At 40.4% G+C, this 18960-nt stretch overlaps 1 protein-coding gene across 7 annotated transcripts in view; it reads right to left on the reverse strand.

Annotated features, from left to right (window-relative positions):
* Positions 1-225: 225 nt before the first annotated feature.
* LOC149280649 (janus kinase and microtubule-interacting protein 1-like) overlaps positions 226-18960 on the reverse strand; it is a 66526-nt gene continuing 47791 nt past the window's right edge. For 4 of the 7 annotated variants that reach the window (XM_089500212.1, XM_089500207.1, XM_089500211.1 and 1 more), the window contains 3 exons: positions 12399-12461; positions 8213-8311; positions 5361-5620 (listed from right to left, as the gene is read on the reverse strand). In XM_089500212.1, coding sequence (XP_089356338.1) covers positions 5468-5620; positions 8213-8311; positions 12399-12461 — 315 coding nt within the window. In that variant the 3' untranslated portion in view covers positions 5361-5467. Of the gene's footprint in view, positions 1987-4297; positions 4441-5360; positions 5621-7970; positions 8312-12398; positions 12462-18960 lie in introns of those variants that run through there. The other 3 variants (XR_016278136.1, XM_089500208.1, XM_089500209.1) reach the window with 3 other exon arrangements.

Raw genomic sequence — 18960 nt, forward strand, 5'->3', positions numbered from 1 at the left:
AGGAAAGAGGCATCAGTTGCTGCTGCTCGGCAAACAGCAAAATGTCTCAGAAAGGGCCAGGCTCATACAGAGGAACAGGAAGAGAGTAAATCCTATTTGTACAACTTTGCCAGGGCCAAGCTTTTGAAAAACCTGCACATACATGTACAGCAGCTTTTTTTTGTTTTTTTAATTTATATTTTTATTCTTATTTATTACAAATCACAATAATCTCATACTTTCAACATTAAACAACATACAACCTAAAACCTACAACATATAACAATGAACATAAAAACAGCAGCTTTATTTTGGCCTGTCTGTTCAGACCCTATGTTTGAAATTTGAAGGATTCTGTCCTGGGGCTGATACTCTTCAGTATTTTTATCAATATTTAGATTATGGAGAATTCTTATCAAATTTATGGGTGATACAAAACTAGGAGAGGTACTTAACACAATGGAAGACAGGAACAGAATTCACAAGGACATTACTGAACTAGAAAACTGGGCTGAAATTAATAAAATAAAATTCAAGAAAGACAAATGCAATAGTCTACATTGAGGCCACAAAATGCACAGGTATAGGATTGAGGATACTACATGTGAAAAGGACCTTGGAATTATTGTTGATCATAAATTGAACATGAGCCAGGAGTGTGGTTAATTCTGTAATTTCTGACTAACTCCTAATCAATCTTGATTTACAATCCAGATCCCTTGCCAAGGTATCTGTTGGGTGTATGGAAGCACACATTTCTCTATTTGTGGTGGAGGGTAAGGAAGCAAAATAGGTGTTGAACAGTTCTGTTAACAGTTTACCATCCTCACTGAACAGCAGTCCCACTGTTTCCTTGGTCATTCTCTTGCTTTGAACTTATTTCAACAAACAATTTTGTAACTTACTGTTTCCCTAGCAGGTCCTTTTGAACTTTAGCTTTCCTTGTACTATTCCTATAAGCCTGGGCTACTGGTTGTTCATCCTTCCTTCCATTCTTTATGCATACCCTTTCCCCAACATTTTACTTCCCCCTTGAATTTGCCACACCCATATTGGCATTTTCAGATATTTCCCATTTTTGCTCTTTCATGGAATTGTTTGTGATTATGGTTTTAGCTTTTATCAACTCTTTACTTCCTGAATTCCCATTCTTGCTGGGTTTCTTTTTCTTTTGGAATCTCTGGTCAGTATCTCTGACAAAAATCAGCTTTCCTGAAATCTAGGGTAGGTGTTTGACTATACTCTTCTTTGGCCTGTCCCACAATCATGAATTCTAAAAACCTGTTCATTTCCCCCTAAAGTACCAATTGCTTTGATTCTAATAACCAATTCCTCCCTGTTGGTTAGGATCAAGTCCAGGGGGTCATTCCCACTATGGTTTAAACCGGATTGTGTCAAATCATGATCCGGTTTAAGCCACTATAGTTCCCACTTTGGAATCGATTTGGAACCGATTTGGCAAGGGAGGCCATGGTCTCCTCCCATTTAACCCACATCAAAAAGACACTGGGTTTTTCCGCTCCTTTTTGGGCTGAATCTATTTATTTATTTGAGAATAAATCGATTCATTCCAGTGGGAACCCAGGGCAGATTCGAAACCGCCCTGGCAGCCTGTCTCTGCCCTGGCCATGGCTCCCTCCATCTTTCTGGCCATACCTCCTCCCTTCCTTCTTCCTTCCCTCCTGCCTGCCTGCCTGGGGGTCCTGGTGCGGCGGCAGAAGCTGTCAGGGCTCGTTGGCTGTCTCCTCTGGTCATCTTCCTCCTCCATGGGATCTGTGCCACTTCTCTGCCACCCGGCCTCCTTCTCCGCCCCGGTAGGCCTACCTTAGGTCGGGACAGAAGGAGAAAACCAGGCCTAGAGGATGGAGGCCGGATCTTTCTCCACCGCCCACCGTGGCTTATCTCCGTCTTCCCCGCAGTGGTGGCAGTGGCGGCAGCAGTCGGGGTTCGTTGGATGTGCTCTGGTATGACTCCATCCTCCAACGTCTCTTGTGAGGTGAAAGGCTCCTGTGAGGTAAAATATTTGTTTGCCAAATGTTCGGTTGTAAACCTGCCTTTGCACTTTCTTCCTTGATAGTTATTTCACGTTTTGCTATTTTTTGCTTATAGTATGGTGAGGCCAGAGGCTATGCTGGTAGGGTCTCCTATGTCAAACATGCTTTCTCTATGAAGCCTGACTAAAAACTCCAAACAGCCACTGGGCAGCAGCAATAGTGTGTGTGCGGGTGGGTGGGTGTATGACACTGACAGACAATCTCTTAAAGACAACAGGAGTGGCACCATAGAGAACACTTGTTAATACTTTGCCGTAAGAGGCGATGATGGTTATTAATATAGATGCAAACACTTACTATGATGGATGGACTTATTTAGAGAGACCACGGCCTGAACCTGCAGAACCTCAGCAGAGCAGTGGAAGACAGAGGGTCTTGGAGAAGTCTCATACACAGGGTCACCATGAGTTGAGTTCAACATGAGGGCAGTTAACAACAACAAGACTGATACTGATACTGATGACAGTCATTGATTTACAATAAAGACAGCCTCTTTGGATTGGCATGGAAAAGAATAGTTGAGCTGCGTGACATCTGCATATTGGACCCCAAACTCTAGGATAAGGAGTCAAGCAGGAGTATCCTAGCTGGGTTTGCCACTTGAGGCAGAAATGAAACTTGTAAAAAATATTGCTTCCAAGTGTTATATCAGCAGGGTGCTCCAGAAAGATATCATGGTCAATGATATAAAAAGTCACTGAGCAGAATCTACAGGGAGGTGTTCCCACTCTGCAGTTCCTGGTATAGGTCATTCACCAAGGACACTACAGCTGCTTCTGTCTTATTTCCAAGTCTCAAACCAGATTGAAATGGATCTTGATAATCCATCTCATTCATCTGAGAGCTGAGAGACTACCATGCACTCTGTTACCTTGTCCAGAAATGTTGCTGGAAACTAACAAGTTGTTGTCCAATACAGTGGGAGGGGAGAGCTTTACTACAATGGTTTCTAACTACCCCCTGTAAGCAAATGGAACAGCTCTAGGCAAGATGTAGTTGGCCACTCGGTGTATTCATTCATCCAGTCCCCCTCTGGCTTTTTAAAATAAACCAGGAAGGGCCAGGATCTAATACACGTGTGGCGGTCCTCACCTCTCCAGGAATCCTGTTCATATGGTTGGGCTGTACCTATGGAAAAGTATCCACTATCACTGGACAAGTAGAGGCCAAAGTTACACCCACTGGATCTGTAATAATTATAGCATCCAATTGAGACTGGAATCTAGTGATTTTATCTGCAAAGTCCAATATGATAATTTATTCTAGAACCTTTCCTGGCAGTCACATCAAGCATGTTTGCTACATTGGCTTCTCCTTTCCTCTGTACAACAAATCACAAGAGAAAATGATTTCTTCCACCCCAAGGTTCTCATTACTTCCACCAGTTGTTGACTAGTACTTCCCTACTTATGACTTTTGATGAGGGCTTTTTTTAGAGGAAGACAGTAAGGGGCCCTGTGGATCCACAAAAGCAAAAGGTAAAACCCTTGGGGCCACACTTTACCTACTGCTGTAGGTAGTCAAAATAGATGTTACTGTTGTTGATGATGATGTTGTCGTGTCCCTCCAAATAATTTCTGACATGACAACCTTAAGACATGGGGTTTTCTTGGCAAGATATATTCAGAGGGAGTTTACCTTTGTCTTCTTCTGAGGCTGAGAGAGTGTGACTTGCCCAAGGTTACCCAGTGGGGAGAGCAGGGACTGAAATTCTGTCTTCCAAGTCGTAGCCTAATGATCAAATCACTGTACCACACCGGCTCTCCAAAAGATATGCTGTCAAGTCATACGTTTGTGTCAAGCATAGAATGACACAATTGCAGAGTTGGAAAGTACTCCCAATAGTCATCCTATCTGAATCACTGAAGGTTATCAAGAACTAAAGTACCCTTCACAGACAGCCATCCAACCTTTGTTTAAAAATGCCAATGAAAGAGTGCTCAACACCTTTAGAGGTGGTTTATTTCAGTCAGACAGCCCTTACCATCAGGACATTCCTCTTAATCTTTAAATGGAAAATCCTTCATTGCAATTTCAATCTACTGGTTTGGTTCCTGCCCTCTAGATCAAGATTGGTGATCAAGGATAGAGAAGTAGTTCAGCTTTATTTATCTATGTTTTCATTTTTTCATTTTGAAACTGACAAGCCCTGCTTTATATATAAATGTTAGTTAATAAAACTTTGCTGTCATTGTATCTGCTTTTTCTTACATACTACTTGTGATATTGCAGGTATTGACCAGAACTAACAAATCCAAATCTACCTTGGTTTGCTGGTGAAGACAGAACAATTGAAATAAACTTCTTTCTTTCTTTCTTTCTTTCTTTCTTTCTTTCTTTCTTTCTTCTTTTCAGAGAAGGCAATAATTACATAGAGTTGAAAAGTCAGTGATCTTCATTCTGTCCCCTGAGGGAAAATTTTGTTCAATATGGTTATAAAGGTACCAAGCCATACACACAACATTTAAACAATTTGGATATACAGTATTCCAAGAATTAAAATGATTTACTGGGCAGGCATGCACAGAAGCAAGTGAAGTCAGTACAATTCATTCACATATTCCAAAACCATGGTAGTCTGGTCTTGTTTTCCAAAAAGAAAAAAGAAAAAGGATTATATCTATTATGAAGAGGAAATTAAATGTAATTCTAATTGAAGCAAGTTACTTCCGTTTGTTTCTCACAAGAGGAATTCTAAAGGTAGCACCTCAAATCATCATTCATAATATTTCAATAAAATTATCCTGTCAGGTTTGTTATTTATCATAAACCAACCGAAGTCTCTAAAACCAAAAAAACCAAGATATATAAAACAAAACAAACTGAAGGGTTCTAACAAAAAATGTGAATAGCCAGGATAAATTGTATCCCACTTCCAATTACAAAAAATCAATTGTATAAAGAAATAAGATAATAACTGAACCCTGGAGCAGAAAAGCCAGTATTATTCCTAAAAGGGTATAAATATCCCACTAAAAAGTCTGCAAATGCAAAGAGTGAATATATAATGATAATAAAAATTTCAAAATTCAAGGCCAGAGTAACTGAACCCTGGAAGAAAAAGACCAGTAAAATATCTAAATGGGTAAAAATACCCCACTTAAAATTATGCAAATGCAGAAAATAAACTGAGATAGTAATAATAAAAACTCAAGGCCAGACGCATTTCGACTACAGTCTTCCTCAGTGGCCTGCCAACATATATACATACATACATAATATATCAACTCCTCAGCTCACACAATGTGACTGCACTCAATTCAAAAGTAGCAATGATCTTGTCCTGCTCACAGTATGTCTTATATAACCAGCTGAACTGGTAATGAGAATCATCCTGCCAAGACTCAAGAAAAGAACCTAGGGAAAACTCAGGGTGTAGAAGAGCAATAAAAACCTCAAAACAGCCAACTCACACATAATAATGGGGATTCAGATCACCAACTATGAATCCATTTGAGTTCCAATATCTCTAGTTGTGTTATGTTCTTGGTATCAGATATCCCATCTAAGTACCAAATTTTAAAAGAAATACTTATCCTGTAACATAGTCCCTTGTATAAGCAGCAAAACCAATGATGGGAACCATCCTGCCAAAACAAAAAGAACTTAGGGAAAGAATATGAAAAAAAATCAAACTAGCCAATTCACATTTTCATTTATGCCCACCGGGGATTCAGATTTCAAACAGTGAATCCATTTGAGTTCCAATACTTGTAATTGTTTTATGTTTTTAATATTAGATATCCCATCTATGCACCAGAATTTAAATGAATCAAAAGTATGATGTTCCTCTAAAAAATGTTTTACCAATGGAGCTTGTAATTTACGATTTTTGATACAACTTCTGTGTTCAATATTTATTTGGGCTCTCTGCTGCAACTGCACTAATAGGGATAAATGTTTCTATTGTGTGTATTTTATATTTTATTGATGCATATAGCTTTGAAATTTTGGAGCGTAAGTATATTAATATTGTCAAATAAACAAATATTATTCCTCCAAAAATATTCTTACAGTGCAAAATGTAGTAAGACTTGGGCAGACACTATACACAACACATTCTGAACAATTTAAATGTGATAAATAAATGCTAGGTTTGTGTGCGATACTTTGTTTATATTGTAGATATTACAAAGAATAATGTAATATATATAACCTTTTCAGAATTCCTGAAGCTGAACCAAGATTTTGCTTTACTGAATACAAAGGCAACAATGTGTTCATTACTCCTGAACTGTTTTTATTTTGATACAGGTTCCTACAATATTATCCACCAAGGACTAGTTGGCCTCTCTCTTTTCCAGTACTGAGATGATTGATTGTCAGCTTTTATAATATTGGGTTCTTGTTCTCAAAGTCTTGGTGTCACAGACACTGAAAGCATGCATGAAGTCCATTTTCTCTGAGCAGAATAGAGCTTTAACACAAGAGATTATCACACCAGAGCCAATTCAGCAACAATCACAGCATTAAAAGAGAATCTGACAGTATTGCTATGGTGGTTGATATTTTCGCACATGAAAGCAATAGTGCAACAAAATTTGGCAACAAAAACCAAATAAACTTATGATTACGTTCTGCACATCTCCACTAATAAAGCGTTATTACATTGTACTTGGTCATTTTACGCATGCACCATTTTCCAAGATGATAAGGGCCTCCCATGTTCATCATCAGAGCCAGGGTATAACACCCTTAGCATGAATTTTAAAAAAAACAAACAACTTACCTCTTTCTCTGGATCTTCCAGGAAGATCCTCTTCCTGCACTGGGGTGGCTGTCTGCACAAGCATCCTGCTGAGCCACCTGCTATGTCTGCTGCTGCTGCTGCCAGTTGCTTGCTCTGAGGTCAGGACTAGGCACCCAGTCATGTGATCATCAATGGGCGTCTGGTTCTGACCTCAGAAGTGCATGACCTGCAATGGTGGCACATGTGTCAGGCAGCCACCCTGGTGCAGGAATGGAGAGCTAGGTAATGGAGGGGGGACAGTTGGGGCAGCTCCGAGACCAGAATATTCCAGGCTGCCCCAGAGTGTCCTGCCAAGAGCATACAAGTTCAAGAAAGTGTTAACATTAGATATTTGTAACTTGGCTATACAAAACCCCTTAAGCAAAGTCAAATTATTGGCTCATCCAGCTCATCACTGACCATATAACTTTGGGTACAGCCAGGAAGGCATTTCTAAATCTTTTATCAAAGATCTTTTTAACCGGGTAATAGGGGATTGAACCTACATCTCTTGACAAGGTTCTTATTTTCTTACTTTTTTTTCTTTTAAATTTACAACTTTGCTTACCCCAATAAGGCACAGTATTATCAAATTGCTATATGTTGGTCTTTAAAAAGTCATAATAATCTCAGTTCTCAAATAGCCCATAGTAACACCTCAAAAGGTAAATTTGTAGAGAATTAAATTATTGTTAGTATTGTTACTTATTATATAAAATAAGACCAAGCTATCACCAGATTACTTCTGGTGGACGCCATTCAAAATGCTTATTTGTGTTTTAATTCAAAGTGGCTGAAGATGTATAATATACTTCTTAAGGTTACACACAATAGCCAGCATTACAGCCACAGTTCAATTTGAGTATTACCCTAATAAAATCCAGCTTTTCAAATAAGAGACTGAGTTTGAATTAATAACCTTTCAAACATTTAAGTACTGTAAGATAAAGAATATGAAAATGCTTCCTTTTGCAACAGTTTAGCTCACTCCTATGACTTCTCAAAACTGACTTAAAGTAAACTTAAATTAAGAAAAGAATGAGATGAAATGATGTATGTGCTACAATTTTAAAATTCATTTCATGCATGACGTGTGTCAATAGAAGCAATGTCAACTTGGAATTGACAGTATGCATTAGCAGATAATGTCACATGCAAGAAAGGAGTCACAATGGAAATAAAACAAAACAACAAAAGCATAGGAAAAATTTATTGGCTGTAAAACAGACTATAAAAAATGTACATATTATATATGTTACATTTCCATAAAACCAATGAGCATTCTAAACCACTTTGGCAGTGGCATTACATTCTCTGCTTGAACATCACAACAGATTACAAAAAATCTGTTTCTCTGACAGGATGCTAGCAAATATCATATAAATTTCAGTTTTGGTTCAAAAACAAGTTCTGCTCCATTTGACAGTTTACAACTCAGAGAATCTCTTACTTCCAGTTCTAAGATACGGAATTCCAGGAGCTCATTTTGATCTCTGGCATCCTCCATTTCATTTTTAAGCCAGTTTTTTTCTAGTTCCATTTTGTAAATCTAAAGTGGGGAAAAAACACACACACATTTAACTATGGATCAAGTCAAAAGAAGTAGTTCAAGGCACAATATTTATAATATAGAAGAAAAAGGGACATTTGTTGAAAAAAACAAGTGAAAATTGTATCATGCAAAGTGGCCGAATGTGAGCCTGCAAATTTAGCTATTCCAGCTATCCAGGCCACCTGGGCTACAGAAATCTCCTGTTTCTAAGAGAACTGAACATATTAGAGTGGAGGGGGAACTTCCTGTCAGATCAACAAAATTTGGCAAATGAAGGTTACAATACACCATGGATATACATGAAAATGTACTGTATTATATATTTCTTTCACTATGGCAGGGTCACACACCTCTGAAAATTTGTTTACAATGATATTTATCATAAAATATACGATGTGTTCTTTTTGTATGTATATGTGTATTTTAAAAATAAGAATCAGACCGCCCCTTTCCCCAACAGATCGGGGCCTCAGCTGCCACAGCGGCAGCCCCAGAGGCACCGATCTGCCGCTTTTCCTGGCCTCGGGGAAGTGACAAAATGCCACTTCCCCGTAGTCTGGAAAGGGGTGTCCTTGGGGCTCGGCCCCTTTCTCTTTGTATCGCTGGTGCGGCCGTTTAAAGGCTGCGCCAGAGATATATGCGGCTGAAGGAGCTCCAAAATGGAGCTCCTTCTGGCACCGCTGAAAGGGTGCCACAAGCGCCCTGCAGCGGCACCAGGATGTGAAGTCCGCACCGCGCTGTTTGGCTGCAATGCGGCCGTGACGTCGTAATGGCGGCGCCCATGTGTCACCATTACAACGTACTAGGGTTGCGGGACATCTGGAAAGGACGCCCTGAGGCAACCCTAGTATGTATCCAGGCCGGCGCTTTGCGCTGGTCTGGATACCGGCATTAAGGACTAAAAAAACCCCTACTTTTTGTCACCAGAAATTCTCCAGTGCTACTAAAATTTGCTCTGATCAGTTGATTATCCTGGATGAATTTAAGATCGTTATTCATGATAATATGATAAACCAATTACACTCAACTATCTATTGGAAAAGTTCAAAAATAAAATGATTACTCATTTTTCAGTTTTGTTCTTTGAAAATATAAAATTCATGAACAGAATAGCATGCTTATTACTGGCACAAATATTTTTAAAATGAGAGTGGATTGAGATTTGGAAATTAAAGGCAATTAGATTAATGTCTGTTTGGAATCATAGAATCATAAATTTGGAAGAGACCACAAGGGCCATCTAGTCCAACCCCCCTGCCATGCAGGAACTCTCAATCAAACCATCCCTGATGAATAGAGGAACAATTCACAAGTTAACTTCGCTATTAGTCCACACTGTTTATTGAGGAAATACTTAAATAGGAAAATTATAAATTATTTCTATGCGTTTTTATGTTGTTGATGTTGTTGTCGTTGTGTTTTCTTTTTTGTTTGTTTTATTTTTTCCTATACAGTTTGTAGTATGTCAGTGTATGAATATGTATTTTTGTAATTTTGTAAAATAAAATAAATTAAAAAACAAACAAACAAAGCATCCTCGACAGATGGCCATCAAGCCTCTGTTTAAATATCTCCAAGGAAGGAGACTCCACTACACTTCGAGGGAGTGTGTTCCACTGTTGAACAGCCCTTACTGTCAGGAGGTTCCTCCTAATGTTGAGGTGGAATCTCTTTTCCTGGAGCTTGCATTCATTGTTCTGGGTCCTGTTCTCTGGAGCAGAAGAAAACAAGCTTGTTCCCTCCTCAATATGACATCCCTTCAAATATTTAAACAAGGCTATCATATCACCTCTTAACCTTCTCTTCTCCATGCTAAACATACTCAGCTCCCTAAGTCGTTCCTCATAGGACATGGTTTCCAGACCCTTCACCATTTTAGTGCCCTCCTTTGGACACGCTCCAGTTTTTCAATGTCCTTTTTGAATTGTGGTGCCCAGAACTGGACACAGTATTCCAGGTGGGGGCCTGACCGAAGCAGAATACCGTGGAACTATTACTTTTATTGATACAGCCTAAAATTGCACTGGCCTTTTTAGCTGCTGCATCACACTGTTGATTCATGTTCAACTTGAGGTCTACTTGGACTCTCAGATCCCTTTCACATGTTGCCTTGTTTAGCCAGGTGTCAACCAATTACAAATCCATGTAACAGTTACCTTGTCTAGCCCACATTTTACAAGCTTGCTTGTAAGAATGTCATGGGAAACCTTGTCAATGAATAAATATTAAAGAAATATTACAAAAAGAAACATTAAAGGTAAAATTCTAAAGCATATAGAAGATCAAGTCTTGCTGAGCAGGAATCAACATGGCTTCTGCAAAGGTAAGTCCTCTATGATTAACTTTTTAGAGCTCTTGAGGAGGGCCAACAAGGACTATGTTGATAAAGGCTACTGGGAGTTATTTCCAACAAGATCTGGAGGACATGTTTCCCATTAGTGATTAACCAACTAACATCCATGGTGGGAAACATGTGATCCTCTAGATACTGAAGAGCAACTGCCAGCAGCCCTAATCAACACAGTCAGTAGGGATGACAGTTGCATTCCAACATCTAGAGAGCCACACATTACGTAGACATTAGGAGCAAGAAGCAGAGGAGAACTATACTGTATATGAAAACAGTGCATTAGTGAGCATGCCTTCTCCCCTAGTAATATGAATAGCACCCCCACTATAAAATTAGACATCAGCTTTAGGGGGATGCCCTTCCAATTGGATAATTCTGAAAATCTTGAGTAGGTTGTGAGTAACAGCTCTAAAAAAGGCAAATATCATATAGGGTTTTTCTTAGGAAAAGGAAAACTCTTGTGGGATTCCCTGAATCAGCTGATCATTGTGGGAAGCAGGGTAATAGACCAGATTCAGCAGGCTCCTATGAGTGGGCCTTGCTGAACAAATAAATGGCAATATGCACAGCCTAAGAGAAATGTTTTTAAAATAGTAGTATGCAAAGAGATCTTGCAGCACCTTTGAGACTGTGTGAAAGAAGTTGCAGCACAAGCTTTTGTACACTTAGGGGCAAAACAGATCGCCCCTTGTGCTGGCTTCAGGGCGGTGTCAGAGAGCTACACACGCCGATGCTACCTGGAAGCCAGCATCATGCCGCCCGCCCAAACACACGGGGTGGCTTTGCAGCGCTCTGGTAGTGTGGTGTCTACATGCCACATGCAGCAGGAGTGCCACAAAGCCACAGTGGCACCGGAAAAGCCGACTTTTTGCTGGCTCAAAAAGGAGCAGCGATTTGCACTTCTTTTTGTGCCAGCAAATAGCCAGGTTGGAGCCATGGCATGCCGTTGTGGCAGCCCCAACCTGGCGTTCAATGGGGCAGCATTGAGCTGCCCCCTTCAGGGCAGTCTGTTTCACCCTTTGGTCTACTTTCTCAGATACGTGGAGGAAGCAGATGAGAAGGACCATGCATGTGAAGAAGTAGACTAGGTCTACAAAAGCTTATGCTACGTCTTTCACACAATTAGTTTCAGAAGTGCTACTAGATCCCTTTGCATACTGTTATTACAGACTAACACTGATATGTCTGTGTTTTAAAACAACAGGTGTTTTTAGATCATCTCTATGTTATTTTTTATTTTTGAAAAAATAAACAAGGAAGTGTGTAGAACACCCTCACGAAAGTTGTGGTGAATGCCAAAAGGTGCAAATAATATTACTTATAGTGTCCACTGCATAATGATGGCTCAAAAGCTTTAGGGCTAGTTTACGTAACTGCAGGAGTCTAAAAAACAAAAATGATCTATACACTGAAAAACAGCAGTGTCTCAAGCCTATGAGTATGAAAATTAAGAGATAAAGATGAAAATATGCCTTTGATTTTTTTTGCTACCAAGCATTGTGTATTAAACAACTGTTTCAGGGCAACACTAGCCACGATGTTTTGTGATACAGCATTTATATTAAAATGACAAATCTGGACTGAAGATGTACATTGGGGAAAATATCCAATTAACTTGTTCCTCGTTCCAACATGCAAAACTATCAATGCAAGAGCAGTGTGAAGCATCTTCGTCCATTTGACTTTGCAACATTAAGCAATGAAAGTACTAAAGCTGCCATTTACGTTACATACCTTTTCTAGTAATTTCTGATTTGTCCTGAGAAGTACTTGTTTTTCTTCTATCACCTTAGAATCCTGAAAGAGTGACATTTCAGATTTTTTTTAAAAAAATTAAAATATTTACAGTATATAAAACTTTTATCAGAATTTAAAGGAAGTTTACAAACATACAAAATATAAGGGATAGATCTAGTTGCTAGTCTAAACTAGAGTAGACCCACTGAATGATTTACAGAATTGTTGACTTATCACTCAGAAACTAATTCCATGGGCCTACTCTAGTTTGAACTAGAGTAGATTCAATTTGAATGAAAGTAGACTTAGGTCCAAAACACTGCAGAAATCATCTATTTTGAGATTGCTTTCACTGCCCCGGCTCAATGGGAATGGTAGTTTTGTGAGACATTTAGCCTTCTCTATCAGAGAGCTCTGGTGCCACAATAAACTACAATTCCCAGGATTTCCTAGCACTGGATTATTTCTGCAGTATGCTTTGGGCCTTAGGCCTAAACACATACAAATCAACTGTCAAATAAAAGTGCTGTTAAAAGGTCAGATAATTACAAATACCTGAAGCAAAATTTTAAAACATGCAGGTTAGTGCATTTTTGTGGTACTCAAAACAGCAAAATTGGCACCAAGCATAATATCCTATGGATGGAGATCTTTAAACAGAGGCTGGATGGCCATCTGTCGGGGATGCTTTGATTTGGATTTCCTGCATAGCAGGGGGTTGGACTGGATGGCCCTTGTGGTCTCTTCCAACTCTGTTATTCTATGATTCGTTGATTCTATGATATTTTATGGGTGAAATGCAATAGCCAAGATTGTCCCTCCATCACTAAAACAAGCTACACCCATGTTGGATGAGACATTCAGATGAGGGCACTGGGTGATGACTGCAGCAAGAAGGTAGATTGAAATGAGAAGGACCACAACCACTCTGGTCAAGATCTAAAAACACCTACTATTTTAAACACATTTCTTTCATGCTGTGCACACTGCCACATAATTGAGGCCCACTCATAGGAACCCTGTTGAATGATCCATATGAGGTACTAGAGTGTTTTAAGTTTTAAAGGTAAGTACCAGTACTATGAATTGGGCCTGAAAGCATATAAGCAGCAGCCAGTGAATTTTTTTTAATAGCTGGTGAGATATGTTCTGTGCAATCACTGCCAGCCTCCCAAAAAGGTGGTCCTTGCATATATGTTACCACAATGTGGATTAAAAATCAAACAGTTTAGAACCTTGGCCAGATTAGCTCTGTGTAAAGAAAACACACTGTCCACAGTGGCTGAAAACTACTCTGTGTTCCAGGGAGTCACTTAAGCCTCTAAAAACAAGGGTGAATTAAAAAGCTCCCCCAAGCTGTGAACCTGTTCTTTCAGTGGTAACATAACTCCATTGACACACAATGTCTGAAAATGGGGAAACCATCTATACACAGGTGCTCTGTCTTCCCAGGAGCCCACCTGTTACTGATTCAAGATACCAATTCAACACTTCCAGACCCACAGGCTGATTCTAAGGAATATTTATGGGTACTGCATACCTTTCATATAAATAACAGTTCTCCGCTGCAAATGTTTGGACAACATTGGCAGGATAACCTAGTGTGGTTACATTATCTCAATTTAAAAAAAAACCCTGAAGGCATAAAGACAATTGCCTGCCTCTTCTGTGAAAAGTACAAAAAATCAGTGATAGAAGGGTGACTTCAGACTGGTGACAGTAAAATAATATTTCTAGCTCTGTTGAAAATAACAATTTTGCTAGGGTAATTTTAAACAAGCAAAGTTTATTTACAGAACAAAACAATTTTAAAGAACAATTACTAATTCACATTTTAATTGCTTATAACCATAGATCATCACAATGTAATATCAAAGAGGTTATACAAATAACAAAATTAAAATACAACATTTCCAACTCCATTTCTAACACTACTATTGGTTCAAAATGCGACAGCCAGATTGGTCACTGGGTCATCTAGGTTTGACCATATAACATCTGTCCTAAAATCTCTTCACTGGCTGCAAATCAGCTTCCGCAATATAAGGTGTTGGGTATCACCTTTAAAGCCCTACATGGCTTGGGCCCAAGTTACTTGCAGGAACGCCTCTCCCTACATAATCTGCCCCACACTCTCAGAGTAACTGGGAAGAACGTGTTAGAACACGTCCCAACTAAGCTCACATTGACCTCTCAGAGAGCTTTTACAGCAGTTGGCCCAAAGCTATGGAACGATCTCCCGGAAGAGATCTGTCTTATTACCTCCTTGGAGTTGTTCAAGAGGGCACTTAAGACAGACCTCTCTGGCGAGCTTATCCACCTGACCTTTTGTAATATCACCTTTTCACCATTTGACAAATCACTGCATCACCGCTCGACAAGGATTTAGTTTTTAGATTAATTGTATTATTTTATTGATGTATTTTAAATGTATTTTATACTGATGTATGTGTTTTTAACTGATTGTAATCCCGCCTTGATCCATCTGGGAGAGGCGGGAAAATGCAAATAAACTATATTATTATTATTATTATTATTATTATTAATATTACTACATTTACCAGTAAGAAGTAAAATATGTAACTCTTTAGAGATACTAGAATCTTTATTTAAAAGACAAAAAAAAAATCTATTTTGGCAGTCAGACCAATTATTTTTAATAGATAGTAACCCAACAATGTATTTTTCCTCTGGTTTCCTGTGGCAAAGGACACCTAAACAAAAGGTCAATTAAACAAATGAGAGAGGTCCTCAACTTCATCCAGACCACAAAGACAGTAGTGTAAATGGTAAGAAGAGTAGCCAATTGGTTGTTCAAATGTCTTGAACAGTTCCAGTTAAACAAAACTTTTCAGTTTTAAACAGACAGTCCTCTGGGCCTAGAAGGTGTTTGAGTAAATTATAACATGTTGAGAATTTGACTGAAGTGAGAGAAGCAAAGTCTTATTGCAAGAACATGTCATTAACACATAACTGGAATTCTTTCTTTGTTGGTAAATTATCTTTTTAGGAAAAATAAATTTTTGAAAAGCCAAATTTATGAAGAAAACATGTATTTTGATGCCAAGATTTTTCTTTGGAGAAGCTAAGAGACCATTGTTCGAGAAAACATAAATTTTCTAGGCAATTTTTTGGCACTCCTTTCAGTCTTAACCAGAAATTAAAAAAACAGATAGATCTTCATGAGCTAGGACTGTGATCCTGTTTCTAGTCACAAATACTGTATCTGGGTATATCCTGGGGTTCCCAAGATGGTTCTTATAATTCTGTTGTGGATGCCATCCAGTCTGCGGCAACTTGACATCCCCAAATCTTAGAAGTGTACAACCACCTGCAACTGGAGCTGAATTAAATGCTAAACTGGGAACATCTGCCTGCCTCCTGCTTAAGCAAAACTTAACAATCACACCTGTGAGCTGCTCAGCCTTGTGTTTTGTAGTCCTGATATGTGGTTGCCATGATCAAGAAGCAATAGGTATTATACCCAAGTAATAATACAATGGCGGGATACAAACCGCCGCTTTGCGGCGTTCCCCCGCCGGCGCCATTTGCTCTGCGCAGGAGCTGCAGCAGCCAAACCGCGCAGCTCCCGCGCGGAGCAAAAAAGAAGCTCCATTTCGGAGCTTCTTTTCGCGGTGCACTGATGATGTCGTGAGGCGCCGCTGGCGCATTCGCGACGTCATAGGTGCCGCGACACGTCTGGACGCTATGCATCCAGTACGTAAAGATGGCGGCGCCCATGTGGAAGGGGCGCCGCCATCTTGTACGTATTGTATACGTACTAGGGTTAGGGGGGTGCGGAAGCACCGCCCCTTCTTAACCCTAGTACGTATACAATACGTACTATACGGTGGTGTGTATCCCGCCAATGCCACTTATTCAATCTTATATTTTGTTCACCAGTTGTATTTCTTAGATATGCCTCAGAAGAGTATGGGGCTAAACAGGCCTGTGATAAACACTAGCTTCCGGGCAAAGTGGGGGCCACACGCCTCGACTATGCCCCAATGCCGACGTCACACTGCCCACCCAACCAGAGGGCGGGTAGTGTCATGCCATTTCTTTGGACCAGTGTTTGGACACGCTGTACCAAAGAAACCCTGAAAAGCTGCTGCTGCAGTGGCAAAGCACCTTTTGGCCGGCACTAGAAGGAGCAGCATTTTGCCATTCTTTTTACCCCCAACATTAAGTTTCTCCGGTCCTGCTCTAGAGCGGCCGAACGTCTTTGGAGAAAGTCCAAAGAGTGGGCTGATTTTATCCATTTCAAATTTGTTCTTTCTTCCTTCTCACGTGCCCTGTCTATGGCTAAACAAACTTATTACATATCATTGATCTCCGCCAATGAGAGGCGCCCGCAGCGTTTGTTCTCCATCTTCAACTCATTGCTTAAACCTCCCTCTCCTCCTGTCTCTTCATGATTCTCTCCTAATGACTTTGCTAATTATTTCGTCTCTAAGATTACCACCATTCGCTCTGAGATAGTCCCTCCTGATTCCTCTTCCGCTCATAATCTTCTTTCGCCCTCCCCTAACAAATTTTCTGTGTTTCCTCCTGCCTCTTTGGATGAACTCTCTACACTTCTGAACTCTTCCAAACCTGCTACCTGTCCTCTTGATCCAATTTCTACTCGTCTTCTAATTTCTGTAGCTCCCTCTTTTCTGCCCTCGCTTCTCCATATCTTCAATCTCTCTCTCTCTCTCTACAGGCTCCTTCCCGTCGGACTTCAAACATGCTCTCATTTCCCCAATTCTGAAAAAAACTTCTCTTGACCCCTCCTCTTTGTCTAGCTATCGTCTGATTTCTCTTCTCCCCTTTCTTTCAAAGGTTTTGGAATGGGTTGTTTATTCACGCTGTCTTGAGTTTCTTGAAGCCAACTCCATCCTCGATCCCTTTCAGTCTGGTTTCCGCCCAAGGCATTCCACAGAGACAGCTCTCACTAAGATCTCGAATGACCTTTTACAGGCCAAGGCTAATGGCCTTTACTCTGTTCTCATCCTTCTCGATTTGTCTGCAGCCTTTGACACCGTTGATCACTGTCTACTAATTGACATACTCTCTGACCTTGGGTTCTCAGACTCTGTTCTCGACTGGTTTCGATCTTATTTGTCTGGCAGATCTTTTGCAGTGGTTGCAGGCGGTCAGACTTCTTCTCCTGTTCCCTTATCTGTTGGAGTTCCCCAGGGCTCTGTTCTGGGTCCCCTTCTGTTTTCTCTCTACACACTGTCCTTAGGTAAACTCATTAGCTCTTTTGGTTTTTCCTACCATCTCTATGCCGATGACACCCAGTTGTATCTTTCCACCCCTGACCTTTCTCCAAGGCTTGAACAGCAAGTCTCGTCTTGCCTCACAGCTGTCTCGCAGTGGATGCGCCATCGGCGTTTGAAGCTCAACATGTCCAAGACGGAGCTTCTTGTCTTTCCTCCTAAGCCCACCCTTCAACACTCCTTTTCTGTCTCTGTAGACAACATTTCTATTCAACCAGTCCAGCAAGCCCGCAGTCTTGGTTTCATCTTTGATTCTTCTCTGTCGTGTATCCCTCAGATCCAGACCACAGCCAAGGCTTGTAGATTCTTTTTGTACAATATTGCCAAAATCCGACCATATCTCTCCGCCTCTACTGCCAAGATCCTGGTTCATGCCCTAGTGATCTCACGACTTGATTACTGTAACATCCTCCTGGCTGGGCTTCCTCTTTCTCACCTCCGTCCTTTAATTTCTGTCCAGCATTCAGCTGCACGCATTATCACTTCCACCCACCACTCTGACCACATCTCTCCTGTGTTGGCATCCCTTCACTGGCTCCCCCTCCCTTTCCGCATTCAGTACAAACTCCTGCTGTCGACGTTTAAAGTCCTCCATGGGCTGGCCCCCCCTTACTTATCAGACCTTATTTCTCCTCACCTTCCCACTAGGGCCCTCTGTTCTGGTAGTCAAGGCCTGCTGTCACAGCCCAGGATTTCCTCTGCCCCATCCCAGATTCACCCCTTTTCACTCGCTGCCCCTCACTCCTGGAACCTTCTTCCCCCGTGAGCAAGGGCCATCACTTCTTTAACCAGCTTCAAAACAGAGTTGAAGACCATTCTGTTCAGGGCAGCGTTCCCAGGCATTGCATAATTGTCACTTGCTATTTGATGTTCTTTTGTTGTCTGTTTTATTGAATCATTTCCTGTATTGCTATGTATTTTATATGTATTATCCTACTAGAGATGCCCCTTCCCCACCACCACTCCCTCTGTGTCGTGTCTTTCTAGATTGTAAGCCTGAGGGCAGGGAACCGTCCAATTAAAAAGATTGTATGTACAGCACTGTGTAAATTTACAGCGCTTTATAAATAAAGGTTAATAATAATAATAATAATAATAATAATAATAATAATAATATTTTTAGCACCAGCAAAGTGGTGGTTCGGGACCGCAGCATGCTCCTTTCATAAATGTGCAGGAGTCGCCCTGCTGCAGATCCCAGCCTTGGAGAGATAAACCACATTTGGATAAAATGCAGTGAGCATGTCATTTTGTCATTTTGGTATTTAAAGCCAACTATTTTTAAATCCATTGAA

This window comes from Sceloporus occidentalis, unplaced genomic scaffold, assembly GCF_023333645.1.
Source record: "Sceloporus occidentalis isolate IW3139 unplaced genomic scaffold, rSceOcc1.0.p SCAF_150, whole genome shotgun sequence".
NCBI lineage: Eukaryota > Metazoa > Chordata > Lepidosauria > Squamata > Phrynosomatidae > Sceloporus > Sceloporus occidentalis.